The 12,957-nt window shown below is 38.1% G+C and overlaps 1 protein-coding gene across 1 annotated transcript in view; it reads left to right on the top strand.

Moving 5' to 3' along the window:
- The window catches only part of CDC73 (cell division cycle 73), a 103,437-nt gene that overhangs the window by 75,257 nt on the left and 15,223 nt on the right, over positions 1-12,957 (top strand). The window contains exons 11-13 of the mRNA XM_038143688.1: positions 8,411-8,468; positions 11,497-11,532; positions 11,944-12,031. Of these exons, the coding sequence (XP_037999616.1) occupies positions 8,411-8,468; positions 11,497-11,532; positions 11,944-12,031 (182 nt within the window). The remainder of the gene's footprint in view (positions 1-8,410; positions 8,469-11,496; positions 11,533-11,943; positions 12,032-12,957) is intronic.

The raw sequence follows: 12,957 nt of genomic DNA, 5'->3' as shown, positions 1-12,957 counted from the left end.
TTGGGCATTTTAAAAAAAGTATCTTTGCCTTTTCAGCTGAATTTGCATAGCAGATGAGCTGTTCTTCATCATCAAGGAAGCCTGGAGTACAAGACACTCTGCAATTTGGACATTTTTTTGTCCTTTTTCTGGCCTGTGGCAGTTCAAAATAGTCCTTTCCATATCCAAGTGGTTACAGTCCCTTGAATGCTCACATCCATCGCTGTCATCACTCAAGCCCTCATCTCTTGGCTTGTTTGTCACAATTTGTTATAGCTGCAGCTAAAGCTTTTGATCCTGAAAAACACATCTTTGAACTCAGCAGTGTTTTTTCTAGGCAGCACAAACAACTTGGAGTTCATTGCTCTACTGTTCAGCTTTGCACATTGGCTCCTCCAGGAATTCAGTTTCAGGATTTTTCCCCAGATATTTCAAGTTTTGCTGGGTGATTACTTGGAAAATTGCTTTCATCTCTCTGCCCATGACCACCCATGATAATTGTGTTTTCTTGCAACATAATGTAATACATAAGCATAAGTGCTGGCATTGCTAAAGCTGGTGAGGTACAGAAGAATAGTATTAAAACTACTTTTTAGTGAATAGAAAGGAGAAGATCACATCAGATGGAACAACTGGTGCTGGATAATTTGTTGAACAAGCAATCATGAAATAACCCAAGGTCTTTAATAGCTGCCCGTGTATTAGAATTCTAATCCAGCATCCCCTGTGTTGTAGCAATGGGAGTCAGTATAAGCAAGGGAAGGCTGGAAAGAGCCTCAGCAGTTTCTGCTGCATGCAGATGTTCGACAGTGTCCCACAGAGTTATTCAGTTACTTGGGTCTTGATTCATTTTGGGGTTCTTTTTTGGATAAATTCTGATACAGAAGTCAAGGGTCCATCTGCATTCAATTAGGCACCTGCAGAGCTTTAAAAACATTCTTCTCACACAAAGCATTTCATGAGTCTTTCCAGAAATTGCAAAGGAGCCTTTCTGAGGTCACATAGACCCCTGTTTATGTATAGCTCACTGAGTGCAGGTGTAAGTGGGGTCTTCCTGCTGCTCTGTACTGAGCAGCATTTTGTGTCATGTAAATGTGACTGTTCCCTTGAATCCCATTTCCAAAGCTGAATCTGAACACAAGAACAATAGTGCTTCTCTATATGTTTGGAATTTACATGCCAGTTGTGCTGTTGGGCAAATGGATTGCTTGAGCCCCTTCTTCTGTGATATTTCTGATAAAACCACTTCCCGTGGGTGACCAGTGCCTGTCCTTAGAGACAGTATTGGAACTCCATAGATATGAATGTGTCAGATTGTAAATTAGAGACTCAAACAGGAGCCAATTGCAGTAAATTCACAGTTAGATACAAATTCCAGCTCTGTTGGACTGATGTGTCCTGGGCTCATTGTGGCATGCAGAAAACCAGTAGGGTAGAAACTTTACACCTGGCTTTAGAGAAGGATGAAACAATCCCTTAATACTGAAACTGTGCATCTCAAAACCCTCCCTGGCTGCCAAGAAATACGTGTGAGGCTGGCTTAGATAACTAACCTGAAGGGAAAGAAATCTAGGCAAAAATAATGTTTTAGTGATAACTGCCTTTGTCTTTTCACTCAGTTCATGGAAATGAATCATTAAAATGAACATAGGAAGGGACAGACAAGCCTTTATTTTTCAAACAAACAAACAAGTCCTCTGGAGTTCTCAGGATTAAGAGTTCTTGTTTTTGATGAAAACAGCTTATCCCCAGGAAAATGGAACTGTTTACATGTTTAATCTTCATTACCAACATCTCTCTTCTGCTCAAAAATTGCTATTTCTATAGCAACAGTTTGAATTTATGTGGCTGATGTAAATTCAAGACAAAATTCTGAATTTTACAGATATTCTGTAAAGGATAAAGGTGGGAGGAGCTGTAGCACACTTCTGAGGACTCTTCAGAGGGGTTGGATAGCTTAACTTTGGGGGTAATGGTTTTAAAGCATCTCAGTAGTTGTGGCTTTGATTAATTCTTTTCAAAAGCTTCTCCAGTGATTTCCATGATTGTTATTACTGCAGATTTTTTATTTGCTTTTGTCCCTAGCTGCTCACAAGTCACTACAATTTTCTTTTAGATTCAGTTGTGATTTGGTTTGTTTTCTTTGCAGAACCATAGTATTTCCTAAGATATCAATAAGCGGTCCAGTTAATTCAGTCACATTTAAAGTGAATTTCTTTTGACCTGGTAATGAACAAGAAATTGCAGGGAATTTTTTAAATTCAATGACACTCATTGCCAGGTCTAACCTGCAAACATCCATCAGTTCTGTTTATCATGTTTAACAGTGTCAGGGTTTCTGAATTTGAATAATCTTGTCAGTTTTAATTCTGTAATGGATTAATAATGGACCAGATTTGTAAGTGCAAGTTGAATTTGCATGGTATGGTACAACAAGTGTTAAAGTTTGGGTAGTCCCTGGGTGAAACCAGCAGAGTTTTATTTGTGCCACCCTCCCCTGCTTCTCCTTTCCCCCTCCTCCATCCCTGTAGTGCTGTGCTCATTCTGATTTCCCTCTTTTGTGAAATTTGGTATATGTGCTTCAATATTTGGAAAACTATAATGAGGCTTCTATTACCTTTGTAAGATTGACATTGAGTTTTGTGGCATGAAACTGAATTTCAGCATTGGAAGCCTTCTGTGCTGGATAAGACATGACCTTCAGTAAAATACATTTTAATATAATACACTAAAGGTTGGACTCAATGAGCTTGAAGGTCTTTTCCAAATTTAATGATTCTATGATGAGTTTTGTATTTTGAAATAAACATGTTCTGTGTATTTTTTATCAGTCTTCTTTGTCTTGTCACATCAGTTTTTTTGGTTGTCCAGGTATGAAAAAGAGAATCTATGTTGTTATTTTCTTTAGGTAGTTGGTATATGAGTCCTTTGATAAATACTGGGAAACTATTCTTCTGTTAAAATTTGTTCTGTAAAAATATCTTTAATTCTGTTAAACTCCCACTCTCCCTTCCAGAAAATAAGAAAGTTGAAACAATAGAAACAGTAGAAATGACCTTTTCATTAATATTGCAAACAATGGAAGTGAAAGTAACTATAATATTAGAAGTATTTGCACAATAAATTCTATTTTTTTACTGTATAGTTTAGAATTAGGAAGGCAGTTAAAAGCTTGCAATTTATTATTTAAGTACGTCTTGTGGGGCTGCATGTAGATTTGTGTGTGCATGGAAATATGAAAATAAATGATACCAGTTTGATGTATAAATAAAATGATGATGTGAAACACTAGTTAAAATATTACGAAAATTTTCTTGATGCAAACATAAATCAGAGAATTACTGGGAAGGCTGCAGAGGCAGAGCCTCTGAGTTGGATTATTTTGCATGACTCTTTGAAAAGCTTGGATTTTTTTCCAAGGCTTCTATGGGCTTTAAATTTTTTGAACAAAGCTCTATGTTTTCAGAATCCAATTTATATGAAATAGATGTTTCTATCAGGCTTCAAGTAGGGCATCTGGACTAATTTTTAGATACCTGCTTTGAAGTCAACCCTTTGTTTTGACTGTTTGTTCATACATTGATACATGCAATATTTAATTTATAGAAAAATTGTGCTCTTTTTGACTATGCAGTTGATTTAGGTTTTTTCATAGTTCTTTAGGCTGGCTGTGCTAAAATTTTCAAAGGTTCAATACTTTAAGTCAGGAAATGATAATAGAGTTGCTGGTAATTAAAGTGGGGTTTGTACAGTCTCTTGTACCTCAAATTGAATAGATACATTGAAGGCTGTTCTTATAAATAATTTTACAAGCTCGCCATCCACATGCACTTCTTTTCTTTCTCTTTTGAATCTGAGTTTTTGCTGTGTTCCTCTTCACAAACGGAGCTGTCTTTGGCTGAATTCTGTCATGGCTGGAAGCTGTTCTCTGTTTGACATGCAAGCAGTTGCTAACACTTCTTGCTATGTTACTTTTTGCTTCTGCTGCTTCTGGGCAGGAGCATGCAAGCTACCCAATAATTTTCAGATTTTTTAGTGAAATTCTGGGACTAATTTAAATATTATTAAGGAATGAGATAGTAATTAAATTTACCAAATTAAAGCCACAAGATGGCATCAAATTGTAAACTCTGTCCTTTGCTCCTAATGTTTTTTTTAAAGGTCAAAATACTACAGGCTCTTATGACCTCTACAGAGAAACCAGTTGGGAAAGGGAATATGCAATGAGATAGTTTTTCCTTCCACCATTTGGACCTGTAAAGCTGCCATGAGACATCTTTAATAATTTGGTTTTAAACAGGGGGGTTTATTTTCTAAAGTGTAGAAGGAGTTACTGTTCAGGCAATTTTTCATTCCAGTTGGGAAATGATGGGAACCTAACTATGGATGCTAATGCTCATTTTGAACCTATGGAAAGCAATAAGTATCTAAAATACAGACTGTTTTTCTAAAATATAGGAAAATAATAGTTGGATCCTGATGAATCTGTCAGGTAAATATTGGTACTGGGTAATTTTTTGTTAGTTTAATTATTATATCAACACTTAATATTAACACTTAATAGCTGTTTTTAAAAATTGTTATTTTTAGAAAGGTCAAAAAAGGAGGTTTAAAGAAAGACGTTTAAAACCAAGAGGTTTTAAAAGGTGTCTAAAAGAAAACAAACAAACCCCCAACATTCACTCTTCAGAAACTACTAACCACAGGTACTGAGCTATTTTCCACCCATCCATTGCTTTGTGAACCCAGTATTTTTGAGGTGTTTAGGCACAACAATGCTCAATAGCAAAAGGAATACACTAAACACAAAAACATTGTTAGGCAGAGATATTTTAAATGTCTGAAATGACAGGGCCCAGAAGCACTAAAATGAGTGCCACAGAGAAGCAGATCCAGCCCTGTAGGGAAACGAGGCAGTGAGGCTCAGGAAAGTATGGAGCTGATGCCATTCTGTGTCAGGTTGTTGCTTCTGAATGGTTAAAATGTAAATCATAAGTAAACTCTGTATATATAACCTTCTATGGTAAATTAGCAGAAGTAAACCAAGTAATATGTTTTTGATTAAAAAACAACGTTAAGTGGTTGTCTTAAAGAAGATTTGTATTTTTCAAATTACATGGTTTTGTTACTAAATTAGTTTCAACTTATGAATATTCATAATATACTCCTTAACAGTGTCAAACAGCTTATGCATGAGAATTAGGTATGTCATTTTCAAGCAAAACTGTCTAAGTATTCAGAAATTTTGAGGAAATGAATGTTCTTTAAATAGCTAAACAGTGATTTCTGCTGCTTGTGATGCTCAGGGTACAGCTGCATGAACAAAAGCTCCCTTAGCTGGAGTTCAAATTTGCAGCGTGTTGGTTACTTAAAAGTAACTTTTAGATGAAAAATTTCACATGAGAAGATTTGAAATACCTTTGTGGGTGCTCAGTGAGAAATAACTCTGGCATTTACAGGGAGTGAGAGTGTGTAAACCAGGAGTTGCCTCTGAGTAGCTGAGAGGCAACAGATCACCAGCAGCACCCCCTTTGTGTGGTTGGATGAAGCAGCTGCAGAGTTGCTCTGTCAGGTGAATACTCCTTTTCTCTGGGAGAAGTCCTAGCACGGACTTCTCTGTGGTTATACCTCCTTAAGAGCAGAGCTTGTCTTAAATGAGTGTGTTGTCATAGGAAAAGCTTATATCTCTTATCTGAATGCTTTTGAAAAGCGTTCATTCTAAATCCAAACTTAGCAGGACAAAGGAAAATATTAACAAAATTATCCTGATAATGATTTCCTTACTGACACCAGGTTTTCCTTTCCACTGGCAGGTCTTGTCAAGCATCACAGCTCTGTACTTCTGTTCTTTTCCTCACCTTAGTAGTATACATTTCTGCTTACAAATCTTCTGAGAAATGTGGGAGTGAAATATTGATCAGAGTTTCTTTTGCTGCATTGGCTGCAGCTTTTACAGAACAGGAGGTAGTGGTTAGATCACTGAAAATGGTAAAAAGAGAAGGGGTGTAAATCACCTCCAAAGGATTGATGGTGCACCTTCAATCATGGGCCAGCTGAGCTTTGAGGATACCTCACTATCAGGAGCTGTGAGCTGAGGGAGGTTCTTTCCTGAGATTATCATAGTCTAAGGTACCAATTTATACAACTAAAAGCTGTGACCTCCATAATTTATTGATTTGCAGAATTTGGTCTTACAAACAGAATGGTCATAGACATGGAAGTGGTATTTACTCATTTAAATGAATTTATTTCCTACTATTAATCAGATATTTTATGTGGGTTTTTTTTCTGTGCTTTGGTTTTCATTTGGGGGGGTGTATTTTGTTTCTTTCAGTTACCATGTTCTCAGAGCCTTCCTGTTTTGTTTTAGCCTCCTGCACTAAGTTTCCCATAAATCCCTGTAGAGGAGGCAATTCAGAGGAGAGTGTGAAGAACCCCCAAAAATACAATTTGCCAGTTATTTCATTAGGCTCAAGCCACAGGTTTGGCTTTGGTTGTTATTTGGTTATAATTCTTGACCAGTTTCTCTGCAGCAGCTCCTGGTTGCCTCCTTCTCTGCAGGCTGTGCTTGAGCCATGGGAAGCACTGGCTGAGAGGCAGAGGAGGCAGCAAGGCTGCACTGCTCATTCCATAGGGGTGGAAGGAGCAATGAAGGTGTGGGACAGCACACAGTAATGATTATGCATCTAAACTGGATTTAGAAACTTGAAACTTGGCATTGCAGGAGTTGATGTTTCTTTAGCTTGATAATTTTCTTTGCATTTCATCAAGTACTGTGAATTTAAGGAAGTGTTATGGGGGAATTCTTGGTTTCTTCAAAATGAGTAACTAGTGCAGCACAGAATCATTCTTTTGACACAGAACATGGTATCTTTCTACAGAAAGAGGTGCAAAAAGTTTTATTTTTGCTTTCTTGGAAAGTGGAAGTAAAAAGAAAGATGCTGTTTCTCAGTTGCAAGGCTTGTCTCAAAGGTAGTCAGCCTTTCCTGCTGCTCTTCCTCTAGAGTGTGGTAGTATTTTCATTTTTATAATTTTCTGAGTAATTATTGTGAAAGGACATTGGCAAAAATACCTTTCCTCTGCTGCAATAAAAGTATATCTTAAAATAACAGGTGCTGACTCAACTGCCCTACATAAATGTTGGTATTTCAATAATCAGAAAAGAGTACAGCAAAATTCGGGATAAACCCATTACTTGCAGTGCAGGGTTAAATCCTTCTACTAAAGATTAATGGGAGGCTGCTGCCTGTAAAAGTTACAAAAGCTGCTCACTGCACCAAATGGCAGCTCCAGCTTATTGTAACTAATCATGGGTGGCTTCACTGAGGCTCAGGGAAGAGAGACTTGGAGTAAGTTTGTGTTTTCTATGGGCTTGTGTGGGAGCTTTTATTTGTACTTCAGAGATCATGAGATAAAGAGTTTTAACTTTCATGATGGAAACTTAAAAGCAGCTCCTCTAAGTATTATTTAAATCATGCAGTGAGCCCTCTCATGAGCTTTCTTTTATTTTGCATTACAAAACACGCTGTTATTTATGCATGGAGATAGAAGTCTGATAATGCCTATTGGAGTCCTTTCCAACAGGTTTTTCTCTAAGTGGGATCTCTGACCTTTCTCAGTGTCTCATGCTTGTAGGATGCCTCTCATAATGTTTAAGTAATTTTCAGCTAAAATCCATGGTTTCACGTTAAAAAGGTTTTTTCCTGTCAGCTCTGCAAATAGATGGAAGTGGCTGGAATATGCTGCAGCTTTTTAGGGTGTTGGTGCTGTGTGTTATGTTCAGTGAGGTTTCACAGCAGAAACTGAGAGCAGAATTTGTTCTTGCAGGAACTGTGCTGCTTTGGAAGCAGACATGTGACCTCACTGTTTTCTTTGGTGCTGTGTTGACTCTGGGGACTTAACAAGAATAAACAGCAGTGCAGGTCTTTTGTGTGTTACATTAAGGTAATTGGATAAGGCATGAGCAGAACTAATTATCATGAGAGTGCTATTTCTGGGCACTAAAACTCCTCAAGTCAGGAATGCATTGCAATTTCTTGGTCCTGGTTTTCCATCCAAAGCATAAGGGAATCTTGTCTGGAAATTTCTACAGCAAATTGCTTATATTTACATTACTAACCCTTGGTGAAAGTGGTAGTAGGTAAAATGAAACAATGCTATAAATGGGAAAGGCTTCTTTGAATGTATATTTTAAAAAGTTTATGATTGGTTAAAATGTAAGACTGTAAAAGTTCGAGGTTGTCTGTCTTCCCTAAAGCTAAAACAGGATCTATAAAGAGTTTGGAATATTTTCTCTATTTTCTTCCATCTCTTTAGTGGAAACATACTGCTCTCATTATCACGATACTGTCAGTACCTCTGTGTTCATTTGAAAACTCATGTGCCTGACACGAAGCTCAGCTGATCATGTTGCTCTTCTGTCTTTTCAAAGGAAGGTGCATCTGCTCGAAAAACACAAACTCCAGCAGCGCAGCCTGTGCCACGACCAGGTAAGGTGGCCACTGTCACACGGGCTTCTGTCCCACATGTGCATGAGTTTCTAAGGAGTCCTCTTTGAAACTTTAATTAGCTCAAGAATGAAGTGCAGGTCATTTGTTTTTGGCCTTTAACTGTGCATGTATTAGAAAAAACTCATAGCCTTTTGTTTTGTGTAATACCGTGGGACTTGGGGTCATCCTCTTCGGTGTGTTGCCCAATTAGCCCATTGAAAGGAGGCACTGCTGAAATTGAAAAGTCAAGAACTTCTCTTGGTTGTGGGCTTGGTATGTCACAAAATTCCCACTCAAATATCTAACAAGATCTGGTAAATACTCCAAGGATAAACAAACAGAATACCTGATCTCAAAAAGAGATATATTATTACTTGTAGGATTAATATGTCAGAAATAAGTAGTTCTCTGAATGTGTTATCATTACTTCTTCACACTTCTTAAGCACATAAGATATTTGTAATGGGGCCAAAATCCTCAACTGGGTTTTTAATTCCCATTCAGTAAATTTTGGCTACCAAGTCCATTTATCTGTCAGATTGAATCTCAAGTTTTGATGCAGTGATGGGATGATAAATGTACTTTGTTTAAATAAGAAACCCTTAGGATGAGTTTTTAGAACTGTGTAGGACCAGTACATGAGAGGGACACTGTTTGCAAACTAATGTGCAGATTTGCCCCTAGTTTACATACTTGGAGAGTTTGGTGGTTTGATGGAAGAAGGTCTCAAGTGCAAGGTGCTATTTCAGGACAAGATGATGTTATGAAGATCTTGGGGACATTCTGGGGGGCTTGGAAACAAAGCTACCAGTTAAAATGAATATACTTTTTCTAGAAGTACTGCTGGAATACTGTATATCCTTGTTGAGACTCTAAATGCTTGCAATGTGTACCTTGCTAATTCCTTGAGATTTGTTTGCAGGATTTAATGCTAAGACTTAATATTGTAAAGCTGCTTCTTCCTCCAAAATCCATTCTAATATTGAATGTTCTCAGCATGCCTAAATGCTGTTGTGCACAGATTCTTCTGTTTGGTTATTTTGGAACTGGAAAGGTCATGCTGCCTGTCATACTTATCTCACTAGCCCCCTTAAGCATCCTAATGCAGATGGAGTTGACAGACAGCAGTATGAAAAGGGTAGAAGTGGCAAGAAGGGAAATGTGACTGAGTTGTCACAGTCCCTGCTGCTGGCTGTGACTTCCTGGGCATTTCCTGCCAGCAGTGTGGGCTTTGTACATGATAGAGGTGACACTGATACTGCCCTGCTCTGAGGCCAGCCCCATCCATTACCTTGCATCTACATTGGAAATTGGAGAGAGAGTAAAGAAGACAGGTGGAGTCAGAAGAGGTTTCTCTTTCTGCCTGTCCTAGGATATTTTTGCATTTTGATATTCGGATATTTTAAGAATTCAGCTGTTCTATTCTTAGTAGTCAAAGCAACTAAAACCTGCTATTTCCAGGAGGATGCTGCTTTGCACACAGGAAGCATTAGTTAAATTAGGCTAAACTGTTGTACTGTAGTGATTTGAGGAAAATACCTGAGATGCACTCTTAAATGATATTTCTCGGCCCCATATTGCATTACCAACTTTTCTCCTAACCTGTCTTTGTATAGCTACTTAATTTCTTACAGATGCTTATTCTTCCTCCCCCTCCTTTTTGTTTGGATGTTTTTTGCCTTCAGACGGCTGGCTCTGCCCATAATTTCAAGAATATTTTTACTTTAAGGAGATACCTAAATTAAAGAAAAAAAATTAAAAATCACTGGGTAGGTAAAGTTCATGTAGTTCAATATGGTGTTGCCAATTATATCTGTGCATTTGACAGTGTCAGGAAAAGATAATTAAGGATATGGTCTCAATATTTCAATAATGGCAAGTATGTGCTGTGAATATTTATACTGTTCTAGGAAGTTTCTGAAACAGTTGGTCATAAATAAACATGAGCAAGTTGGTGCTAAGCAATTGGAAGTCAATTAATGAAATTTGTCATGCATAGTAGCAGTTGAGACTTGAGTTAGTCTGCATCAATCTCTCTACAACTCACCATTTTCTGAATTAGGATAAACATGGATGATGATGATTATCAAGTGCTACACTTCTCTCCTGAAGCTAGGGCTCCTGAAAACTGAACTGTAAAATGTTGATTTGGGGAAACCAGGCAGGTCACCTGGTAACCAGGTAGTAGCACCAAAGTGAAGAAACAAAGATGCTTTTCCACTCTGGGAATGCAGTGTCTCCTGTATTGAGGTGGTCACAACTTGGAAGACTGAAGGGGAAATATTTTGCTGGAGAGCTGGGGGGCAGTTCTTTGGTTCCTACCAGTGCAGCAGTGGTTTGGTGGATTTCTTTGGTGGTTGAGGGTAATTTTGTTTGTGGGTGGGTTGGTTTTTTTCTCTATTATTTTTTTCTTTTTTTGGTTGCTTGGGTGGTTTTCCCCTTGAGTGTCAAGCTTGACTGTGTCTGGCTCCTGAAGACCTCATGTAACTCCAGCTGCAATCCAAAATTAACCTGAGTAAGCCTGGAATTCAGGTTTTGATTGTTGAAAGTTCTATATATCTTTGAGATAGCTAAATCCCATGGATGTCGTGCAATAATAACTACTAATGAAAAAGTGAGGTGTAGAGATGAGTTTCTTGTGAAGGTTTTCCTGTTGGTTCATCACTACTGAACTGAAGATCTACCAGCAGCTTTTTTCAAGATTGCTGGGAATTTTTGTCCGTGGTGTCGTGTCCTGGCCTTTTGTGGAGGATGGAGGGGAATGAGTAGCTTCAGTAAAACTGGGAGAGATTGACTCAATTCTCCTTATGTCTCCTTCAGATGGTCAAAAGCTGTTTGTTTTCTGAATACTCATACCCAAATTATAAATCCCTTCTTCATCTTAGTGTCTTGCATCTGTAAAAATGATCTAATGGCTGTAGTGGGACTCTTCCCTACTCACTCCTGCAATTAAACAGATGCCTTGCAATGACCTTTGGATTGATGTCCTAGTCATTCTGCTGTATTTTTTGTTTGTTTTTTTCCTTAGTTTCTCAAGCAAGACCCCCTCCAAACCAGAAAAAAGGTGAGTCAATTATAGTTACATGATCCTTTTCATTTTTGTGTGAATTGTGCCCACTTTTCCTTTTTTTTTTTTTTCCTGACACTACAAGCAACAGTACAAGCAAGCAGTGGAATATATAGCATGTATTCTGTAGAGCATAATAGCATTCTATTGTGCTAAATATGAGCCCACACATGTTGAGAGACTCGTGATACAGAGATCTTTTTTTTTTTTTGGTGAATGAAAACCTTGACTTTAGTAAAGTTTTACTACTATTTTCTTTTACTATTTTTTCGTGACTGGGACCTTTTAAGCAAGAGTTTTGTTATGTACAGTTCCTTTAATGAAAAAAAAGGGGGAGGGGAGGAAACAACAACCAAAACACAACAAAAAACCCCCTCCAGGCAAAGTCTAACTTTATTATCTCTACAGGATCTCGAACTCCCATAATCATTATTCCAGCAGCCACGACCTCTTTAATAACAATGCTTAATGCAAAGGACCTTCTGCAAGATCTGAAGTAAGTAGCTGATTAGAACATACTGTATAACAATTTGTTTTCAGATAGAAAGTTATACTAACACCTAATTAGTGATTAAGCAAGAGGGTTCATTTACTCTCTTGTGACAAGCTAGTTTTACAGAGCAGAGTATAAAAGAAATTAATTCCTCTTGACGAGTAGGAAAAAAAGCAGAAACCTAATTCAGAGTTTTGGCTCAGCTGTGACCTGTGGGCAGATGTAGGAAACTTTTGCAGCTGGAATGTGTGTAGTGCTTCTCTTTGATGTAACATCTGTGCAGCCACGTGCAAGGGAACCCTTCCCATGGAAGAAGGCTGTGAGAAGCTGACCAAGGGGACTCCTGGAGCTCAGAAAAGATTTTGGGAAAGGACCACAGTTATTGTAAAGGAGAAGGTGACCAGAGGAGCTGTATCATCCCAGCTGGTTGTGCAAGCAAAAATTTTTTTTGGAGTTCACATATTGTCATTAAGTATTGATGCAAATGCATCCAGGGAAATCTCAGTGAGTTACTAAAACTTGTTTATCACATCACACATCTGATTCTAAGATTTAATTCATTATGGGTGAATGAATCTTTCTGCTTGTCCCACAGATCATGGTTTTTAGACTTGCCTATCACTAAATATCAAGTAATATTTTGGAAACAGTCTTTTTCACAGAGAAATACACTGTTGTAGGTTGTCTGCAATGGTATGTCCAAAAAATGGAGGGATCATCTTTTTATCACCTTCAGCACTCATGTTTCATGATACTGTTACACTGCTTTTCAGCCAAACCAGGCTGTGGTGGTGGTGGTGGTACAACTTCTGCTGGAGTTGCCCTAGAATTGTTTAAACTGTGCTCTGAGATACCATGTGCCTTCTGATCCACAGCTAGCTCCAGTTCTATCTTACTGCCACAATTGAAGGTCCAGTGAGTGTACAGGG

The sequence above is a fragment of the Motacilla alba genome, chromosome 8 (genome assembly GCF_015832195.1).
Source record: "Motacilla alba alba isolate MOTALB_02 chromosome 8, Motacilla_alba_V1.0_pri, whole genome shotgun sequence".
NCBI lineage: Eukaryota > Metazoa > Chordata > Aves > Passeriformes > Motacillidae > Motacilla > Motacilla alba.
The sequence above is the reverse complement of the archived record's forward strand: the minus strand, read 5'-3'. Positions and strand labels throughout refer to the sequence as shown.